At 41.9% G+C, this 23,830-nt stretch overlaps 1 protein-coding gene across 1 annotated transcript; it reads left to right on the top strand.

Moving 5' to 3' along the window:
- Nucleotides 1-7,603: 7,603 nt before the first annotated feature.
- On the top strand, nt 7,604-10,748 carry twist2. Its single transcript, XM_083921503.1, has 2 exons — nt 7,604-8,325; nt 10,283-10,748. Exon 1 carries the CDS (start codon nt 7,799-7,801, stop codon nt 8,291-8,293), a length of 495 nt encoding a protein of 164 aa, XP_083777629.1. The 5' UTR covers nt 7,604-7,798; the 3' UTR covers nt 8,294-8,325; nt 10,283-10,748.
- The last annotated feature ends 13,082 nt before the right edge of the window (nt 10,749-23,830 follow it).

Raw genomic sequence — 23,830 nt, 5'->3', positions numbered from 1 at the left:
TGTACTGGTTTTCCTTTTCTTAGAAGTGAGGTATTTCGACTTATGTAACAGTGTTTATCATCTGTGCTCTAGGCTGAAGTTGTTTTGTGCAATTGTTCATCCTTTACTGAGAAATGTTGCAAAACTAGATGAAGGGAATACATTCTGCAAAACAGACAAATAACTTACATAAAACAAACACCCGCCACTCTCAAAAAAACAAAAAATGCTGACTCCCCAGAAGCCCTGCACCCTGCACTCATCACCATGGTGACCCAGTGTGTTGGCACTTTAATAGCTGTGAAACTCTAGTTAAATAGCTCACCTGTTTTTCTCATTACAGCTCCTCTTCACAAAACCACGCTCTTAGCCTCAGAGCTAATAACTCAGATCAGAGTGTGTGAAGGAGAAATGCGGTGTCGACTTTACACTGGTCCCCGGGGGCCCTGAACAGTGGGGGGCCACGCATTTGAAGCCTTCTCAGATGAGCACTAGAACATTCAATAATTTCCTCCTGGGATTAGAACTGCAGCCCTCCTGGTGGCCAGAGCAAACACACTGTGTGGAGAGAAATAAACAGTGTCAGCTTTCAGGACACTTAGGTGTTCGCAGTGCGAGCTAAGAGAGCTATCAGGGTTAGCAGTGAAATGAAGCATGCATTACACCCCTCACAGTGTAACTTCATCAATGATTCTACTAGTTTGAGCCACAGAGAAGATTCATTGCCCTGTAGCTTGAGAATAAGCCAACAGTCCAGAGCTGAGGTGTTGTTGGTGACACAGGTGACATTGAAGGACTGACAGTGGACTGTAAATGCCACCCCCGTGTTGACATCCGGTGATCTTCACCCTACTTGTCCTATCCCAATCAGCAGAGCAAATACCACTTTTGTTTGCCCAGCCTTCCTGCACTGCCTCCCCCAAGCAGCCTGAGCCGAGTGTAACCTTGCTGCAGCCCAGTCTAGTCGGGCCACCTGGCCAACACATCGCACTGCGAACCTGGGCCAACCGTCATGCTAACCTTGGCACCAGGGTCACAAGTGCAGAACTAATTAAGCTGCGTTATTTGCGCAGGAGGCTGCCCCATCAGCACCCGAGTGCACAGTCTCTATGTCATTTGTTCTGCAAATTTACTCTGACCCTATCAACAAGTCCCCCCCCCCCCACACACACACACCTTCCCTCTATTTTGGCCTGGTTAAAGTTCAGATTCTGGAAGTAGGAGATGCATAATTAATATAATTGTGTTATAGCCAACATAATTGCTCTGGCAACACTGTTTTTTGTAACTGTCAAGGCAATGAAGTGCATTTGAGTTGAGCGTGGGTTGAATTAAAGGTTTGTTACTTTTTGAGTTCTCTCAATCTCGGAGAAAAAAATGATCAAATAAACAGCGTCCTCCACAACTAATCCATGTGTATACATATATATATAAATATGTGGCTCAGGTGGTAGAGCAGTGCAACCATTAATCACAGGGGTAGGTTGTTTGATCCAACTGGCCCTGTCCATGTGTTGAAGTGTGCGTGAGCTACACACTGAACCCCAAATTGATCCCACAGTGTGTGTGTGTGTGTGTGTGTGTGTGTGTGTATGTGGAGGGCGAAAAACTCACTTTGGACCAAGGCTTCGTGAATTTCATGCAACACATATTTTATCTTTTTTATTTATATTTTTCATCTTCATGTTGATGACCAGTGAGTGTTTTGGAACTTTGCTACCTTACCAAACTGATACAGCATGTGCCTGAAATGGACACAGTACAGTCACTGTACATGATGATTTCTTTTCTTCACGCACATCTCCCATAGGGTGTAAAGCCCTGGAGAGCTGCACTTCAAAGCTCGGCTTGTTCATTGGATTGCCATAACTCTTCAAGGGCAGCGGGGCAAAGTCAGGTATTGAGCATACAGGTTTTTTGAGGGGGTGTAGAGGGGGTTATTCTGCCCTGCTTCCCCCTCCATCTCCAGATATCAAAGCAAACTCTGACAGTGGGGGTCTCAGGCATCCCGGGCTCCTTTCCACACAGGAGACAAAGCATGAGCAGCGAGTCTGCATCGTATTAAACAAAGCCTAAATGCTTCAAGCTGTTACACACTTCCCAATGAAACCTTTATGAAAGGGCCCCTAATGCGATTTCAGAAACACCTTGTCATCAACCCTAGGGCAGCAGAAAGGAGAAGTGTGGATATATGAATGAATGGACGCTTGGCGTTACTGAGAGTTACTGAAGAATGGCTGTATGAGTGGAGGTGCCTATGGTTTTATTGCCCAATATGTACCTTTCACTGATATTGCCTGTTGTTTCATTCACTGTAGAGGCCTCTGCTAAATCCAGGCTTTTATTAGAAACACTGCCTGTGACTGATAATGTTAAGTGCCACTTTTGTTCTTCCACATAAATGAAAGTGTCTGCGCTTTGGGCCGCTGCAATTGTTGACGTAACACTGAACAATTATTAACAAGAAAGAAAACAATGCTTTATATGTTCTGAATGATTCCACTTTCTCTTTCTTTTCTTTTAAGGTTGTGTAATGAGTCGTTTTTCATACAAAGGCTCTAATGTTTTTCATATGTATTAACTGGACACTAAATTCCAAATGCTATCAAGTCTGAAATGCAAGTTCTTATTCATTGACTCACATTTACACACCTTACTGGGAAAAAAAACTGCGCAATCAAACAGACATAGCTTTTGTTTTTATCACACTCCAAAAGAGAGACCAACGACTTCCTAGAAAAGACCAGGGTGTCTTAAAAAACAACAGCAAACCCAAAGTGTTATTATAGCATATATAGTATTACTCCTTTTTGGCACCAAGAAAAAATAAGATAAGGTCAAAAGAAGCTGAGCAGAAGTCACTGTTGTGTTTATCCTGGTGGAGTCCAGTCATTTTAATATTAAAGGTACTATATGATGCTCATTTTCAGGTTCATACTACTATTTTGAGTTTCTACTAGAAACATGTACAAAAAAACCACATGATTTTATTTATTTTAATTTTTTATTATTTACTCATACTGTCTGTATTCACCCTCTCTCTGAAACATTGTTTTAGCGCCTGTCTCTTTAAGACCCCCTGCCCAGAAGCGGTGCGCTCTCAGCATCTCTGCACCATCATTGCAGGCGGGAAATGACTGTAATGCCACTGTAGCCCAGTTACTGAACACGGCCGTGCGCATTCCTCTATGGATGGAGCATTTTGATACTTTCACATTATTTATATAGCACTTCATTCATCTTTATACTGAAAAAAAGACATTAAAATATCACTTTCTATAATATGGGTCATTTAAAAGTTTTTCTGAATGGATCATTAAGTGTACCTCAGCAAAGTATTTTAGAAATGGATATGAGGAGCTGTTTTCCAAAACGCTATAAATCCATTTTAATAGTTTTCAGGAAAATTAAATTTTTTACCCAGACCCACTCATTTGGTTAATATTCAATGTATCTTGTCAAAATGGTTTATTGGCCTAGTCTGAACATGTTGAACAGACGGACGAAACAAAAAACTCTCCCACTTCAGAGCGCCGCCATGTTGGGTCGCATAGAACGCTCACTGAATTCTGATTGGTCAAGAGGACGTATCGCATTTAGGCTAAAAATAGGTTTGGCGCTGGTCGCGGTTTGGAAAGGAACCGAATCTTGAGACCATTTTAAACAAGGAAATATAGCGATTTGGCATGAAACACTAATGAAGCAGTGAAAAGGTTCTGTATACGGCAAAGTGGCATGACAAACTCATTTTTTTTAAATTTGGCTTTTATCTCGTTTTGGAAAAGAGCTCTTCATATATAGGCTGTAATATCATGTTTATGTCACCAGCACTCACTGGAGAACAGAGGAATTCTTGGTGGTTCTCGCAAGAACCCCTGAGAGAGATGAGGGGAGAGTCAGAGAGGGAAGGACGGCAAAATGAAGTGAGAGACAGACGGAAGAGAGAGAGAGATGACCTGCCTCACAGATCAAAGATGAGCTCGGGCTGTAATTCAGCAGAGCAGAATGACGTACCCCTGTCTTGTCTGACACATTTAAAACCAGCTCCACATGAGTCGAGGGCATGGCCTTAATAAGCCCAGATCCTTTCTGCTGTCACATCAGTGAAAAACACATCCTGTCGCATGCACATCCTTCTGCCTCCGTCACATCAGCATCACGAATAGAAACAACTGGTCACGAGACACGAAGTGAGGCCATGCGGTGGTGTTGAGAGATCAAAAACAGGTGGAGGGGGAGAGGAAAACAGAGGAAAGAGGCCAAATGTATGGATGCGTGATGATTCCCTTCATCTTTCATCTGACATGGACAGCTATGGACGTGTGAGGGAAGTTATGGAAGAGATGATTTGTTAGAGGCTGTGATGAGTGGAATTTTACTGTCCATGTGCCTGCCAGGATCAGTTACCTTTGACTTCATCCCCCCACAAACACTTGTGAGTCTCACCCCAAATGATCTTGGCGAGAGGATCTAAAGCCATGGCCTGTGTGCAAGCATATGCCTGCCTGTGTATGTGTGTCTGTGTGTGTGTTTGTGTGTGTGTGTGTGTGTGTGTGTGTGTGGGGCTTTTTAACCCATGTACAGTATACATTATGCATGCACTTGAATGTGTGTGTATGTGTGTGTGTGTGTGTGTGTGTGTGTGTGTGTGTGTGTGTGTGTGTGTGTGTGTGTGTGTGTGTGTGTGTGTGTGTGTGTGTCAGAAAGTGGTTCAAGATGAACCAAAGATGTTCAGCAGAGGAAAGGCCCAGCTGCTTTGTATTACACAGAATTGCAGGATTTCTAAGATAATATAACCAATAAATTGAGCTTGAATGATACATGGCAGTGTAATATTCATTATCTTTACACAGTGGCCAAAGATGCCGTGGGATTTATCAAATAGAATTATTACTACTTTCTAAAAGTAAATACATTTCTAGACGAACGCTAACAAAATGAGGGAAATGCAAAAAATATTTTTTTTTAAATACACACAGCTTGTATTCAGAAACGCTGTCTTTAAACGCGCCATCAGTATAGTTGTGATGTCACAACTATACTTCATATGGGCAGACAGATTTTTTCAGGAGGGGGCACTAAAACTGAACATTTCAGACAGAGGGTGAATACAGGTATACTCTGAACGACAGGATGAGAAAAATATGTACAAGTAGAAAACCAAAAATACAAGTATGAACATCAAAATCAGCATCATATTGGACCTTTAATATCTAATCAACTTCAATAGGAAAAGTTCAAAACAGAGTTAAATGACAAAAAGTGTGTATGCTGCAGTGTCAAGACTGTATGTTGAATTATCACGTTTAAGCTCTCTCACAGTTTTTCACATTCTTTTTTGCAGTGGAATGAATTCTGATCCAGGACAAGCTGTCATCCTCATCATTCCCTGTTTGCCTCTTTGAATATGAGCTTGCTTATCATTGCCCAGAGCGTACAGCATACAGTGGATGGAAAAGTGCTGCATGGCCAGGGGCCCCTCTCGCTCTTTTCCTGCTTGTGTATATGCAGAACCTACCTCACAGACGCTGTGCAGGATCAGCCTCTCACTCTGAAAGTCAGAGCCTTCTCCCCTGGGCATGGAGGCCTCCTGCAGCTGAGCCAGGGAGCAGGAGGTCAGAGGGCATAATCAGGGAAAGTGTGTGTGCTTATGTGTGATCCTGTATGCGCATGTTCCTCCTTTCATTCAATTCACTGCACTTATTTGAGAATGACTTTCATATTTGCACGTGTGAAACATTACCTGCTTTATAAAGGTTGTAGGAACCAGTAAAATGTAACCACACTTGGACCTCGATGAGGCATGCCAGAGTCTGAATTAAGAGCTCTGGCACTGGGTAAAAGTAGTGTGACAGTCACCATTACCAGTGAGACCCAAAACACAAGGCAGACCAGGGTTTCCTTGGGCAGGAGGGCTTTCAAGGGAAAACCAGGATGTGTCCCAATACCAAGTGAGCCCTCTTGGGTTTAAACAATGTTGTGCAACTTTCAGGAGGTACTCTGTTCTGCCCCATTTACAGAAAACAGTCTCCCTGGACGTGTAGAATACACAGAACACAGGCACAGGCTCTCGAGATACTAGAGTTTGATTATTTTCACATCCTCTCGGTGAACCAAAGTGTACACTACAGTGTGAATTAGCAAAATTGCTTCCTAATAAGAGGCCATTATTTAGTACTATTTGATTAATGATAGACTCACATTAAAGCCTTGTTATAATTTCAGGGAACAATATGATGTTTTGTGGTTTAAGTAGATTACTTTACAGAAAAGATATGTCCCAAGTGTTCTTTTCTAAAAAGAAAACAACTAAAAAAGACACTCTTATGTGCATGACTTCAATATTGTATTTCTAAAATAATACATTCTAAAAACATAAGACGCAATTGAGCAGATCACTCCCGGTGTCAAGAAAATATTATTATCATTTTTCTTTCTCTTGTTGTTTCTGTTTTTAAATAAAAAAGTAAAAAGACGAGTGAGAGCAAAAGAACACTTGTTCAAACCAAAGAACCCACAACAATATAAACCCGCAGAAATCTCTCGAGGTCAGTCAGCTGATTTGGACAAACTGTGCATTTTGGCAGTGGATACATTCAGCTCTATAATGTGAGCCACCTGTGCGCTGCTGTGTGTAGGGAAAACATGACATGACAGATGAAGAGGCGGACCGCTGACAAAACGCACGGAGGAACCGTCCACTGGAGGTATCCGCAGAAACCGGAGAGCTCCTCGGTTAGTTTAAGCCTCCTTCCTGTTTGACTTCCACATTATGGGAACCGTGAGAGCACACGGACTTCATTCGATTAAAGATCAAGCGGATAGATTTCGTCAAGCCCGACGAATTTGTGCGTAAATCGGCCTCCATGGAGCGGACAGGGGAACTTAGTGTTTACTGTACATGGATGGTTTGAGCAGATATGAAAGGCCCCGCAGAGAGTGCCTATGGGTTAGGCACACAATAATAATCCCATAATTCATGGATTTGATTTGTATTGACCTGCTGATGTTTTACTTTAAAACAACTCCTCAACCGTCATTTATTTAGAGGTGTTTTAATTAAATATAGTATTTGATATGAAAATGACTTCATAATCTAAAACTATAAATTAAAGACCATCACCAATAATTCGAGATGAATAAAATCATTCTAAAGTAAGTAACGCGCGTTTAATGAAGACTATATGTAATTATTTAATATAGTATTTGATATGCAAATGACTTCATAATCTAAAACTATAAATTTAGGAGTATCACCAATAATTCGAGATGAATAAAATCATTCTAAAGTAAGTGACGCACGTTTAATGAAGACTGTAATTATTTAACATCATAATTCCATGAATTGGGGTTTTAAAACACACACAAAAGTAGCCCGTTGGATGGCGGGACTATTTGGCGCAAATGGGGAGAATCACACAAATCCCCGCAGCTCCTGACAGTAAATAAGCGCCTTGTTTCAGTCACATCAGACACATGAAACCATGACTGGTCCCTCCTGCTTATTAGCGGACCGAGGCGCGCGCTCTAGCTCCCCCTCCGCCCCAAAACCCCTCCTCCTCCACTCTCAAAACTATTTAGCATCTGAAACCGGGATAAAGTTTCCAAAAAAATTGGAGGAAAAAACGTCCTGCGTGAGGAGAAGCCTTTAACCTTTAAGTTTGAAACCAGTCTCTCCCAAAGCAAGGGGCGCAGAGAGTGAGACATCTCGAAAACAGTCCCCCCTCATCTTTACGGATATCTACACATTTTTGTAACCACGGCTTCAAAGGTGGACAGCGTTTTTTCTGCTCTATCCCTGCATTTCTTCAAGAAAGAAATGGAAGAGGGCTCCAGTTCTCCGGTCTCCCCTGTGGATAGTCTGGTGACCAGTGAGGAGGAGCTGGACAGACAGCAGAAACGCTTCCCGGCGAAGAGGAGACAAAGCAAAAAGTCCAGCGAGGACAGCAGCGGCAGCAGCCCGGGGCCGGTGAAACGGGTTAAAAAACCGAGTCCGAGCAGCAATCAGTCGTACGAGGAGCTGCAGAACCAGCGGGTCCTGGCCAACGTCCGGGAGAGGCAGCGGACTCAGTCTCTGAACGAGGCCTTTGCGTCTTTGCGCAAAATCATCCCCACGCTGCCCTCGGACAAACTGAGCAAGATACAGACGCTGAAGCTCGCCTCCAGATACATTGATTTTCTCTGTCAGGTGCTGCAGAGCGACGAGATGGACAACAAGATGTCCAGCTGCAGTTACGTTGCGCACGAAAGACTCAGTTACGCGTTCTCCGTGTGGAGGATGGAGGGTGCTTGGTCTATGTCAGCATCTCATTAGCACCAGAGACCTTCACTTACAATGCCAAAGCGGTGGGTACCACGAACTGAAGCCACACATTATCATACTGATGCGGAGGAGCAGAGCTGGAGGAAAGGGGGTTATTAATTATTGGAGAGATTGTGAATAAAACAGGATTGATAACAAAGTACTGATATAAACATATTAAATGCGTAATGAAATAGATGGTGATGTGAGCGGGCATGGATATGAGGCAGATTATCGTCTGTTTATGTGGATCTTCGAAGATGTTGAGATGGTTACCAAAAGCGCATCAGCTGTGCGCGCAGACTTCCACTTCACATTCCAAAAGCTCGCCTGATGCTGCGCGCGCTTGTTATGTGCGCGACAGATTTCACACCGAGGCCTCAGCATCTTTCCAACCCCAGACTCAGCGTCTGCATCCGGACGCTGCTGCGCAAAAGGCTCAGGTGACCCACAGATAACTGCTCCATCAGATTACATGCAGATACATCCAAGCATTCAGTCACACCTGAACGTTTAAATTCAGTTTAGGATGTGGAAAGAAAATAACACTATTTGTTTTAGAAAATAGGATTAGGCGCAGGGAAGAAGGCGGATTAATACAAATAATAGTTCTGGGTTTTTTTTACGCGCCAAGCCAAGTCAAGAATAAAGCCTCTTCTATTTTGGATCAGAAACGCATTAAATCAGCCAGTTGTGACTTGTGAGGTAAATCCTTCTTCAGTCTCTCTTAATAGCATTTCATAATGAGCAGGGTAAAAAAACACACAAGCACTGGGCCTCAAAGCGCAGCTGTAATGCCACCACGGGTAATTTATATCCACAATAGAGTGCTTTCCTGTGCGGAGACCGCAGGAATGGGCAACTCGGCTGGACATGAAAGTTCAAGACAATAAAAACAGAGGGCCGCATTAACAAGCAGGCGGGTTTTTTTTTTTTTTTTTGGCTCGTGTTATTTTGTATTTTGCAGCCCGGTTCATGTCGTGAGAGCCCGCGACAGTGACGCAGTGAGCCACAGAGACAAGACAACTGGCCGGACAGCTGACAGGAGCGTTCACCTTCTCCCGCAGCGGCTTTAAAACGCGCCACAGCGATGGGAGAGGACGTCTTAATGATGACATCACGGCCAAATGAAAACACCTGGTCGCTTATTGTGAAAAACCCACTTGTCAGTTTGAGCTTATATAACAATTGAATTGGCTCTTAAAAAAATAAAAGCACATTTACTGTAGTCCAATTTAAGGCCACTCCTCATAGGATGGTCTGAGTAAAGCTTTTGAAAGAGCACAAAGCACATTTTGTGTTAAAATAACTAGAAGCGGGGTTTGTTTGGTTCTCATGGGCCTCACATGTAATTAGCAGACCGCCCATCAGAGAGGCTCTGTTGTCTTCTTAACCATCAGTGGAGAAATATGCTTCATTACAGTGATTTGTGTGTAAGCGCAGTGCATTGGAAGGGTTTCTCTTCAGTTGAATTGACCTCCATGGAATGTAAAGGAAAATAACAAAGGCTTGGAGAGTGTAGTGTAGTTTTTATAACACGCTTACAAAGTGTCTTTTCTGTGGCACACTATTCTTTTTGTTCACTGTGTCGCATGGAATAAAAGTGCAAAATTAATATCCAAATCCACACGGGGATGTTACTCCCAGCTGTTACACACGGGGATGTTACTCCCAGCTGTTACACACGGGGTTGTATTATAGGGATCGTGTTGTTAATGCTGCTCTGAGGAGTTATGCATTTTATTGTTGCAGGAGTGAATGAAAAGGCGTGCATTTATTCAGGCGTTTCAAAGTAAAAGCTTTGCACTGCAGCTGTACATTCAAGCAGAAAATGGTCCTGCCGTTGCCATGTGGTTTTACTCATCGATTCATTAATGACTTCCCACATGTTAAGTGAGCCAGGGAATGTTTTTAACAAAAGAAATCCTCACAAACAAAAGCCAAAATCATGCATTATTCATTTCAATAATGTTTTTCTTTATCTCTCTCTCTCCATCACAGACTGTTTACTTCTACAAAGTATGAAGACCAAAGGAATTATTGAAGCACCCATCGACCTCAAAGGCGGAGAGACGTAATGTGACCCACAACTACAAACTCTTGTGGAGTGTGTGCGTGCGTGCGTGCGTGTGCGTGTGTGTGCGTGTGTGGATCCATCACACTGCTTCTGACTTTCTGGAGCTGTTTGTGGCAGAGTGGGGGGGGGGGGGAGACAGACCTGAAATGTGTACAGGCCTGTGTTTCAACAAGGATATATATTTTTTGTTTGTTCAAAGACTTTAAACCAAAGTATAAATATATATAAATGAATGCATATTGTACACACATACCTGTGGAAGTACGCCTATAGCCTGTAAAGGGACCAATGCAATTTAGAGTCGTTTGCTGCATGGATTTATTTCGCCGACTTTCTTTAGCAAGTCTCCAAACTCCGTCCGATGTACATTTTTGTTTTGCTTATTTATTAAAACACATATTTTTGAAATGAAATTTGGTGGATTTTTCTTTATTCCAGCTGTTGATTTGATCCCATAATATAATAGCACGTGGTTCGGCTGAGGGAATTAACTCAATGATGATAAAGAAAGAATGAACGCAAATCTATGGTGAATTTTATAAGATGATCATTTAAAAAAAAAATTTAGACCAAGGTTTATCGTGTGGCTGCTGGATAATTATGAAAAAAAATAAAAAAAAATAAAAAATGGCCAGCACGCTTGGTTTAACTGCCGGGTGTGAGAACTCCCCCTCCTCTCGTTCTGGGATGAAAACGGAGACTTAAAAAAACGACCATAAAAAAATACAGCTTCATTAACAGTGGGGGAAATTCGAGCCCGTTTCAAACTCAGCCATATAAAACGCATGTCCGCTTAAATAACGAGTAATCATCTGAAATGGCCGATGGCTCTGGGCTCTTTAACGAGCAGGGAGCCCCAACAACCGCAGATAAGGACGATATAACTCCCAGCCTGCGGCTCCAGGGAGAAGAAGAAAAAAAGGATCCGGGAAATAGAGGACTGGAGAAATTCCTTTGAATCTCTCCCTCACTTCTAAAACATTTCAAATTGTTTACATCTCGTTTTCCCAGACGTGCTTAGATGCAATCTAAACAGTGAAAGGAGCTCATTGTTACCCAGCAGCTACTGGTGTAAATGGTGAACTGACTCTCTGCTGCTGTTTCAGCTCAACTCTGCACTGTTGCAATCTTTACTTCAGGTTACACTCTGAAATAGCTTTAATCATTCCATCAGCAGCCAAACAAACAGCGCCCTTTCCTTTGAGCTGATGTTTCAGACATTTCCCAGGTGGAAAACTGCATTACAAAATAAAAGCATTCAGGAGAGGATGCTGCTATGAGATGGCTATTGTGTTCCACAGGTGAGGCCTTAAATATGTGGGGGGAATGATTATATTTAGAGTGCTGCCAGTGTGTCTGACTTTCTCGAGGTCGGTGTGGTTTGAAGGGGAAACACCTGCGAGCACAGTGGCTTTCTCCTCCAGCTGCTGATGCACCGAACCCACATTCTCCTTTCATTTATTACACACAACACACACTCTGTTCTAAGGTTCCCAAAAGTATTGGTACTCCAATAGTCCTCCGTTCAATGTGTTTTTAAAGAAGAAGCGATGAATGAGATAATTGACTGTGTGTTGATGTTGACGTGTGGTCAGTGACTCTTTTTGGTTGCAGGGTGTTAAGTTTTTAAACAGGGGGACAATATTGTATATTGCTGTGGTACTGAATAACATATAGCGTATTTTTTTTATATAATTGTATTGTACTAAAGTTTTAAATTCTGTTACTGTGACAACCTTACTCTGTGACAAAAATGTGTGTGTGTGTGTGTCAGTTTCACAGACTGAGCTCCAGACTTAAAATGCTCTCTTCTTAGCGCAAGTTCTTTTGTTTTTTTATTGAACTTGGTGTTTAAAAAAAGATACATTTAGCTATATCAATATCAAGTGCTTTTTGAATTGAGAGATTTCTGTGTGAGAGAAGAGTGTGACATTGTGATCTCTGTGACTAATTCTAATCATGCTGGTTCAGCTATGACATGAAGACTGCGTGCATTAAGCCCTACAGGGACAAACCAGTGAAGATGCTGCAGTAAACTTGCTGGATTATATATCTCTTCATGAATCATATGTACCTATGGTCACTATCTGAGTGAGAAGAGGTAACGCTCTGTCTCGACGTTTGGCACGGTGGTCTCGGATGCTGTTGGACGGCCCTTCCTACCTAGACCAGCTTATCCATAGGAGCCTGTTTGATACCTGCTCATTATCCCGGGCCCTCACAGCTGAGCGGCACAGAATCACCCGGGGCCAGTGCTCCAGCGGTGCGAGAGATCCAGATGTTTCCCGTAAAATCAGACGGAAAAAGCTACAAAACTTTAATTTGCAGTAAAAGGGGAATAAAGTCAAGGTTTACACTCTGTGTGCCTCAAACAGTATTCCGTGTTTGTCTGGTTCAGTAAAAAAAAAATCTTAAGGTTAGCTTTATACCACTTTGGATGTCGGCATGACTGAACTTCCTGTGTGTGTGTGTGTGTGTGTGTGTGTGTTTGTGTCTGTGTCTGTGTCTGTGTGTGTGTGTGTGTGTGTGTGTGCGTGCGTGTGTGTGTGCATGCATTGGCAAAGTTGAAAGTCAGCTGTCTCAGCTGCCACCACGGCAAATACATAAAGCCTGACTCAGACTTCAAATGCACCTCATGTATTGATCTTTTTCTTTCTTTCTCTCTCTCATTGTGGTTAAAACAAGGTGCATACTGAATATAATGATCACTGTTATTAAACTGAATTATAGTCCTGTAGTCACATGTAGGTCATATATTATAAGAAGTGACTTGCTGTTCAAGGCCAGAATACTGCGTATTTATAAATAAATCGTTTTCAAAAAAGGGACTGCTTGCTTTATGAAAATAACAAAGGTATAATTGAAATTGGGATAGAAATAATTTTGAACTGGCATCACATCTTCTCAAATTATTGTGCTTCTCAATTAGTTTAGACATTTTCATCATTCTATCTTTGCTGTTTAACATGCAGAAACAGGTGCTGAATTCACAGAATACTTAGGATGTACTGCGTGGTTATTCCTGGGTTTTCCTTGTGCAGTGAACACAGGTGGACTGGCTCTGGTGTGTGCAAACTAGGGATGCAAATATGAACCACAAAAAAAATGAGTTCACAACCTGAACCGCGCATATATATGCACATATGGAACTGAAAAATCGAAGCTCACAAGGGAAAAAGTGGTTGTCATGAATCTTCTCTCTCATACAGTGTGGAGATCAGTGGAGATGGCACGTGGAGGTGAAAATGCACCGTTTGAGGATGCACCATCATCAGGTTTAAACAGGCTGAGTAACACTTTAGCTTTTGTATTTCGATGTGAGTCAAACCTAAACAAAACTTTGAACCAAAAAAACGCCGTACAATCCAAACGGTGGGCTTGTTCCACTGTTGCATCCAGGGCAGACATATTAACATCTAAACTTATAGATCAATCCTGATGCATTTGCTAGACGGGGGGAAAGACAGATGAACGAGAGTAACATGCCTCTCAGAGTTTGAGAGGAACCTGGCAGCAACTCAGCAGTTGAGGCTGCCTGCATGAAAAGGAATGACTTTGTTCTGTTCTTTTTCTTCAGCTCCAATCCTCCTTTCCTTCATTCCATCGTTTAATCAGGGTCCCTAAGACTTTGATCCTATGCAGGAGGGGCCCCGCCACATTATCATCAGGCCTCAGGGCGAGGTTTTTTTTCAGACTTCATTTCTTTGGATAAAATGGGCAGGTAACGTTCTATACATTCACACCTGAATTCAGATTCAAGGGTTTGCCGATGGAAGAAAACTTTCTTGTCTCAGTCTGCCTACATTCTTCTTAAGATATTAGCCCCCAAACCTCTGGTGGATACACGACTATGAGAGACACTGACAAACTTATTATTCCCATACCTAAGTATCCTTGAGAGACCAGCTGGAGCCCTCTCTGCTCCTGGTGTTGCATTCACTGACCCTGTGACAGAGGAACTCTCCGTGTCATTCAGTGCAGCGTGGAAGTGGAAAGATGTGATACCACTGTGATGAGCACCCGTATTTGCATCCATACTTTTCTGCTCATCCAAGGAACTTTTCCTCAGTTTTCCAATCCCTTGAAGCTCACAGTATATGTTCTTTATTAAATTGACGTTTTTGACTGAACGAGCCGCAGAGATGTCATCCCCTCACCTCCAAAATCTTTGTCCCCGTCTCACCAGGGGTTTCTTGTGGACTCTGGAAGAGAGTGTAACTGGACAGGAAAATAGTTGTAAAAGCACTCCTGCTACAAGTATGAGGTGTGGAATACTGAATACTTTTACTTAAGTGATGCAGATAGCATGTCTGTGCTGAAAAAAACCCGCTTTCATTCTTTATTTGTGTCATATTGAGAACCAATCTAATCTGAAATCACAGCGGTCATGTTGATTTTATTTTGGATGTCTGTCATTATAAAAAAAAACAAAAAAAAAACATGGCAGACAATCACTCAGAGTCCTGGTATGCAGAGACTGCGAAATATATTAATATCTGTGCAGATGCTTCCATTCAAATCCTCTGTGGGGTGCGATGTATAAATACATTGTCTTCCGTGACAAACTGTCCAAACCACAATGGCTTTTGTTGTTCAGGGCTGGGTTGTGTTAAAAAATGTATCAATTATGTAACAAATAAATAAATAAAGTAATGTATTGAGGGGAAAAATATCAATTCCGGGCACTTTTACCCCCATGAACATATGTATGGGAATGTGTCTGCACTGCATTATTCTTTATGTGTGTAACTTTGTCCTTGGCTCTGTGCCTTTACGCACATCTTCTCTTCTGGCATTGTCTTGTGTCCATCTGGTCTCATCTCTCTCTCTCTCACACACACACACACACACACACACACACACACACACACACACACACACACACACACACACACACACACACACACACACACACACACACACACACACACACACACACACACACACACACACACACACACACACACACACACACACACACACACACACACACACACACACACACACACACACACACACACACACACACACACACACACACACACACACACACACACACACACACACACACACACACACACACACACACACACACACACACACACACACACACACACACACACATTATATAAACTGCTTCATTCTCCGTCATCCGTTCCATCCCTGAATGAATCAGCCCTCACCGTCACCGTCCTCCCCTTCCTTCTCCACTGGCATTATCTGGTGCTTTTACAACGGCGTGGCTAAGAAGGGTACAGGCTGCTGAAGCGAGGGTAGCACTGATTACATCTCAGTGTCCACAAAGTTGGAAAATATCTAAGTTTAGCGTCAGCGATGATGTTAGTCAAACAATAATTACAGCTTTCCTAACCAGTTCAGATGAAGGGCAAGCTGGAAGATGTCATCTCCACGTTTTCAAGGCATTAGTATCCACAAACAAATAAATACACAAACAAAAAACAGTAATTACCGGTCATTAATCTTTCTGTTGCATGCTAAATTTACATTTGCCAGATACTCGGTGAGTCAGGTGAAGCATTAGGATTCATTCTTTAACAAGCACTTTTACAATCAAACACTGCTGGCTTGATAATTTGCCTCCAAGCAACCATAAAGCAGGAAAACAGGGCAGCACTCTTGCTTCACTGTCCACGTCTCTTCCCTACATGCATCCAAGAGTCAGTAACAGTTCCAGCGTACTCTTCACCTTCAGCTGTGGAACATGATTCGTCTGCAGGCTGTGGAGACAGGGGGGCTGTATGCATGTTTGTGGGGTGACAAGCCAACATCCCCCTCCTCCTTTTGCTCTTCATTAGCAACAGTGATGACCACCAGGGTCAACAGAGGTCAGCGGGTCACACCACCTTTTTTTCACTGGAGAGCTTATAAGGATGCAGTGTTAACTCACTTCAGTTTAATTTGAGCCAACATTGAATTATTTAGTCAAAGAAACCATAAAGCTGAGTAATAATGACTTCTGTCCACTGTAGGAAAGGATGGTTTTGCACTTTCAATTTATAAAAATACAAACACTTAATTAACATGTTCCAAGACTCTTCCCCAAGGTATAAAGTATCATAGCAGAGCTGATTAGAAAGTGAAGAGGGGACACAATGTGCAACACTGACAGTTTGAGGCTTATAGAGAGGACATGCATTATGCAAACATGCAGTGGTTTGGGCTGTTTGATGAACCCCCGAGTGGCAGGGTTCCAAACAAACCAAAGCCATCCACAGGGCTTTTTTGCAACCTCCTCTTTAATTTAAAAAAACACTGGTGCTACGGCTTCAAAGTAGCAAACAAAGAAATTAAAGATAAATAAATAAATAATAAAATAAAAATAAATAATGCATCATAATCACTGTTGTTGCTGATCATTGACACCAATAAAAATGTAAATACCCTCAGCATTTAGTATATGGAAACTAGGGTTTGTTGTACAGCACCTTTAATAAACATAGTTGTATGACGGTTTTAGGAAGGGGACATATTGAAAGTAATAAGAGGGACTTTCTTTTTAAATCTGACACTGCACATACTATACACATGTTGTTTTCTTTTAAGCTGATATTTTTGTCCTAAAGGGATAAATAATGAAAGGAAAGAGAGTTATAAACTAAAAGGTCCACTTACTTACTTTCCTTCTGGAACTTTTGACCAAATCACATGGACCTCAATCAAATCCATCTCCATGACAACTGAGCACTTTCTATACACTGATGAAGAACATGTGATGGATTAATGAACACACATGGTGGGATACAAAAAGCTAAAAGAGCTAGTAAGTGAGTGACCTCATGTCAGGGTCACTATTTATTCAACTCTAACTTTGAGTAATGGACAAGGGATGCAACAAAGCCACCTGGCTAAAATCCCATACATATTTACATGTAAATGTTCATTAATATGTTGTGTTCCATTTCAAAAAACAAATAAATAGATAGATAAAATGAATGAGGGGAATATATGTAGGTAAATCACTATCTGATGTGGAAACGTTTTGATGCACAGTCCTAGATTTTTTAGATAAAGCAAAAATAATGGTTGGTCCACAGCATGTGTGGACTGTCGCTTGCACTCTTTACACCAGCTGACAGTGACCCAGCTTCAGTGTTATGCTTGCAGCAGCTTCGTGTATCCTTGCCCTTTTGATGTCAGTGCACGCTCGACACCAGACTAAACACATACAGTAGCAAGACAAGCAAACGCTGCACAGCTTTTCAAATACACTATGGATCAGAGGTCCCAACTGGACTGGTGGAACGTCCAATGGAAAGAACAACAAACGGTCACACACTCCCTTGTGTGCATTTCCATTGTTTCCAAAGCCATGCTTGGAATAAACTCAGTTGAGGTGAACTGATGATTAAATACTGAATTTGTTTGAAAGTTTGTCAGCTACAAGCCAACATGGGTAAAGAACTCGCCAAGGCCTTTCCACGTCCAAGACTCTACTTGACTGGGCCGATGAGCCCCGGACATATATGCTGGTTGCAGATCTTTTTCAACTCTTGGATTCGCACGTCTGTGTTGACGATCCAAAACGTCTTCTAATGACTCTCATCTGTAATTAGTTTTATTTGTCATTCTCGCAGCTGGCCAAAGCCTCATCGCCATTTTTGAGTCAGTCAAACCTGCAATTAAAAAGCGCGGTGATGAGCACAGGGAGGATGAGGTCTGTTTTATGCATATGGGTGGCTGGGTAATGACAGAGCTAGAGATAGCAACAGGGGATGCTGCAGGAGGACGAGCAAGGCAAGAGAGCTGCCGCACACCAGAATGTCACTGTGGAAACAAGACGGAAAATAGATAGGGTAGGGGGATTTCCCAGATTTTAATCCTTTCTCACATTTCAGTCCTTTGTTGTGGGGAAGACGCGGCCATCTTGTGGGCTGGCCTTCAACGACGGGGAGAGTTCAGGGCTCCACCTTTTCTCTGACCTGACCTCACCGAGAGGTCGCAAGAGTTGTGAGCTGCTACATAGCAGAGATGACAAATGCGGCGAAGCCTAATAGTGAGCTAAAGGTGAGACGGGCAGTCTGTGTGTCATGAGCGCGGTCGTTAGAGCATCACTAGCCACCAAGGAACCATAAAAAGGTCACATTCCCAGCTTTAACATCATACCCTTTTACTTCTGGGAGCCATCAGAGCTCTTTTCAGCATGTGCATGATGGTAAATATTGTCTCATGTCTCTGTTTAACCTTATCCGCTCAAGGAACTAGAGATGTGCCCCCTTTCGTTTGCCTCCGACACTGCATGGTGTCTCAAGCCTCCGTGATTTACAGAGACTGTGACGAGCCTACAAAGCCTAAGGCAGTGGCAGTATTGACACTGTTACTGTCTAAATTCAGAGTTTGACAGGAGAGCAGTGGAATGCGTGTTTATTTGAGGGGAGGTAAGGCGGGATTGGTTTTGTTTGCTTTTGGACTGTTGTCTTAGCGTTAGTTCCACCACCAACAGGGATTCACTGCTGTTTATTTGGACACAAGCCCAGACCTTTAACCTTTCTAAATGGGTGGCTAAGCCCAGCCAAAGCTACTGTGGGGCCCTTGTTGTCATCCCTGCAATGCTGCCTCCCTCTGGACTCAATGCAGAAGTCCACCAGTTTTACACCTCATGGTCTGTTTTTGTAGGTCTTGGGGAGTATCACTGTGTGTGGAAAAAGTTGTACGAAGTCTTATCAAACTTTGATGGAACTGCACAAAGTCTTGTACAGCTGGTTCTGAAGACTACAAGTTTGAAAATGACACAAAACTGGGAGTGTAGGGTTAAGTCCCAGACACACCAACCCAACATAAAGAACTACGGGCGAAAGGCAGACTCTAGCATCACCTCACATCACCTGCCTCTCGTCCACATAGACAAAGCACTTGAACCATAGACTGTATAAAAAAATGGACGTAGCCTATCCGTCGAGGTCCGTTCTCTCAACTTGGTCCTCGCCTACGGGAGTCGCCATCTTGTCAGAATTTGACTCCGCCTCATTTCCTCTTACCAAAAATGGGCATGTATGTGACGTCAGGGGGAGGGAGATATGTCCATCTGGCTGACGTTTACCTCCGAGGAGAAGTGAGGGCCAGAGGCTAGCTGTCACTCAAGAGGCCATGCCCCTAATATTCATAAACTTTAACCTTAAAAACATACCACAAAGACTACAGCTGACAGCCAACCAGCCCTTATGTTCTTCGTCTATATGAGAGGAAAAAACTCTCCATACCAGCAGGTGGAGGTAGTCTGTATTAGTCCTTGTAAAGCAAAAAAACGGAGGACCGACAGATTTAAGAAGCTATTATCCAGTTAGAACATTAACAACACAACCTGATGTTGAAAGAACAAATGACATTTACCGTGTGTGAGCGAAGACTAACAAACCTTTTCTGCTCAAGAGCTCATTGGCAAAAAAATAATCTTATCTGATATAACAAGTATGTTTACCATCTCACAGCCTCTTGAGTTTAGCTGTTTGTTTCATTTCCTCACTTCTGTTTCTCTTCTTGTGAACGGAATAAAGGCTCCACCCATCTTAGGCCGGCTGAAGGCTACATTGGCCACTATAACATCACACACCAGAAATCCTCCCAACCTCTCAGGGCCTTCTGGGTAATGTATGTCCCATGGTGTTTTGACCAGGAAGAAGAATGTGTGGAATAAAAAAATGAAAAAGCATACTATTCATACTAAGAATTATGTAAAATTGAGTATTTAGTGCATTCTAGGTGGAAATTATGTGGCTTCTGTGTACGTGAGAAAAGTTTGGATGTTTCTGCGTGTGAGACGTGAGCTAACTGTGCATACTTAACTGTCCAAAAAGCCTAATGTTTGACTGCGAAGAAAAGAAAAGAGACAAGTATTAATGATGGTGAGTGACGTTAAAGTACAGCTAAGAGTCAAAAGATGGAGCTCACATATATAATGTACTGTAGAAAACATGTTTGGAACCAAAATATTTAATATTCATTTGCCTTTAAAGAATACTGGGAAAATATTCAACTGTGTGGAAGAGCTCATGTTGATTTACATTTGTGATACAAAAAAATTTGGAATTGATCAGTAAGTCCGCCTGGTAATACTGTGATCGACAGTCATGTGATGCAGAGAGATACTTCAGTGTGAACAGTCTGCTGGTAATGGCATGATTCATTTGTAACTTATTAGGGAGTATGCAGTACTTTTTCATCATCTGCCTTCATGTCTGACAGTAATGGAGCATTCACGTCCTATGGAAAATATGGTAAATACCAAGAGCCAACGTGAAAATTGCACATGAATACCCCCTCGTGGTAATTTTCACTGGGAAACTCGTTGAATGTTTTGATACACAAGTTGCTGAGATGAGATAACCTTTGACCAACGTAAGAGTCTACTTTATTATAACACTGTTTTTGAGCTGGTAGGGAAGATTATGTGCTCCAGATAAGGGTAGACCAAGCTTATGTAGCTAAAACAGAAATATAAGCTATCTATTTTGTCCTTTAAAAAATCTAATATTCATGATCTATAAAAAAGCATATTATTTTCCGTTTGTGATTTGATGAATCCTCTTTTTGCTGTAGCTGATGAATTAGGCAGTTGAAAATGGTTTCCCCCGTGTAACAGGTCAGGATCTGGGGGTCCGCCATGTTCCATTTAACTACCACAATAAACGCACTTGAACACAACGCACTGGTAATTTCCAGTTCACAAGACAGTTGAACCTTTTCTTTTCAATCAAAACCAGCAACCAACACTATTAACATAACAAACAGACATTGCAGTTTTTCCAAAACAATACTTTATATTGTAGATGTCAAAGACAACATGTTAGAGCAAAGGTTCCCGAGAAAAATGTACTATTTCTGTAACAATGGTGGAACAAGTCAAAAACATAACTGATAAAAAAAAAAAAAGAATATGCATTTTATACATATGTAAACCTAGAACTGTTTGTTTTTTAACCTCAGTGGTCATAGCAATAACTGGCTTATTTAGTGGAATGGACAACCGTAACAATGACCAGGCACCCGGATGGAGCCCTTTGATCAGTCCAGATTTGACAAAGAACAAAATATCTTCCCAAAAGTCCTCCAAAGTCACATCTCACCTGGTATATAAAAAAGTTTGTCCATTCGGTTGTCGCACTTTACAAAGCGTCCCCCTAAAACAATTTTTTTTCTACATAAATACAATAAAATCTATTGTCTGTGTTACAAGTGCTAGATACTTTTGTTTGTAAAATATTCAACAGAAGTCTTGAGTTTGATGATTCCATATCCTACGGGTAAAAGTAAAACATGGGAAGCACCCAACTCCTCGGCAGCGGAAACAAAAAAAAGCAGTAAAAGAGATAAAGACGGTTTGGATACAGTGAAAGTACTAACATCTTTCAGTGCTCAATCCCTTGTGCTGATGGTATGTATGTTGTGGTATGTATGGACAGACAGACAGACAGGTAGGCAGTGCATGCGGACATACGGATCATGCAGAGAGGAAAGAGGAACGGAGCGGAGCTGGACCAGGCCACCTAAATCAACAGTCCTTGGACCTGGCTCAACCCAACTATGACGGTTAAAACTAAAAAGATATGGCCCCTCCTAATAAATGGAAATTATAACAAAATGGAATGTTGCTGCTTTTTTTGTTACTGGACATTGTGTTAAGACTAACAGTGAAGACAGACGGCCAGAGTGGCCAGACAGTGCTAGTTTTGGCTCCTTTTGTGAAACCAAAGCATTCAGCAGTAGAAACCCAATGACTGGCACTGCCGTGCAGAGGTTCTGGGAATGTTCTGGGCTGGGTTACGGAAAAGCATCTCACCAAGTGTGTTTACATGCACACAGATGTCAGTGTATCCAAGTAAAGGTCAGGATAGCCTGACATTTTCATATTCCAGCCACAAAAACATCTATATGCATGAAATATTGCAATAATGTCAATAAAGTCCTGCAAACACATCTTCCCAAACTGACAATAAATACACAAGAAAGTGATATTTATGTGTAGGTGTCTCATATAAAGGGAATGCACAGAAAAACGACATATCTTTCTCATGGCTAAGAGTTTAAACCACACTAAATCAAACCACAAATGTGATGCCCAATAATGCCCTTCTGTGAGTGCTTGGACCAGAGTCATCTCTTAGGTACTCAGTGTAAAACCTACCGCATTGCAAGCACTGATTCCATTTTGTTGTTCCTTGTTCCTTTACAAAGTAATAGATGACACAAGCATGGAATTGAAATTAAAATATTCTTAATTTTGACCTCTCTGGCCGTCTGCAGAAGCCATGGAAAAGCATGGCGTGGAGGTGCTTCTGCAGAGAGGTGCAGCATCACTCTGCCAGTAGAGGTCAGATACATTCAGTTTAAATGAGAACGTGTACTCCTTGCAAGTCTGAGACTGAGATATTAGACAATTTCAATCAGCATATGGCCTCGTAATGGTAGATCTTTCCTTATACGTTTATGTTCAGACATAGATATTGTTAGAAACATCGGTACTCGTACAGGAGGGAGTTTTTGTTATCTGTGAGCTGCTGTGGGGATCAAACAACTGTGATCTTTTGGATACAGTCTTTGAAACAACCGGCCATCATGAAACCCAGAGGCATCGCTCAGCTGCTGAACTAGAGTACATGTGAACTAGATGCATTAAAAGGGGAACTGTGCCCGTTTTTTAAAATTCATACATGTAATTCCTATGGTCTAAGACGGTCCAAAATATTAGTAAACATGAACAACTATCATTTCCTAAATTTAGAGTGCTAAAACTCAAATGTGTGATGTCATCAAGTATAAAGTGTGGAGCTGCTCCATTGACGATGCATTAAAAGATAATCAAGATGACACTGAGGGAATATGGGGCCTTTTTCTGTTTCACAACTGAAAACACTACAATACAATATAATGAATTTAGGCTTAAAAAAGATAAAGAAAATATCCTGTTCATTGTCTTTAGAGCCGCTCCACACTTCATACTTGACGTCGCAAATTTTAGACTTACTTCTTTCTTCTTTGAGTAGCTTATGTTCATAAATATTAATATGAGGACATTTGTCTTGATAAGAAAATAAGTGATGATCATGTGAAATCTTCTGTAAGGCCCATCAGAGTGATTAAGTGTAGGGGGATGGCGTGGCCAAGTACCAATTCAAATCCTCTCCCATCCCATCGTTCTTGTCTTTTTCTTGTTGTTAGAGGATGAACTTGTAAACCTTTAAGAAAGAGGACCATAACAGAAATGTGCAGAATCCAGATTTTGAGTGTTTCAGACTCAGATTTCTTAAAATACTGAAACTTTGTAGGTGCCAAACAAAATGTGTGTTTTCTCAACATTAATATCTACACACTCAATGTTTCAAAAGTGTAATAGTAGGAATATGTGAGGCTGAGTGGAGGGCAATGACACAACTACTTTAACAGTGTTATGGTAGGAATTGGATGAATAAAGCCAAAAACTAGTCATCCGTGTTGAAAGACAAAAGGACAACCAGTAA

This window comes from Echiichthys vipera (genome assembly GCF_963691815.1).
Source record: "Echiichthys vipera genome assembly, chromosome: 10".
Classification (NCBI taxonomy): domain Eukaryota; kingdom Metazoa; phylum Chordata; class Actinopteri; order Perciformes; family Trachinidae; genus Echiichthys; species Echiichthys vipera.
Note: the sequence above shows the minus strand (reverse complement) of the source record. Positions and strands in the feature narration are given on the sequence as shown.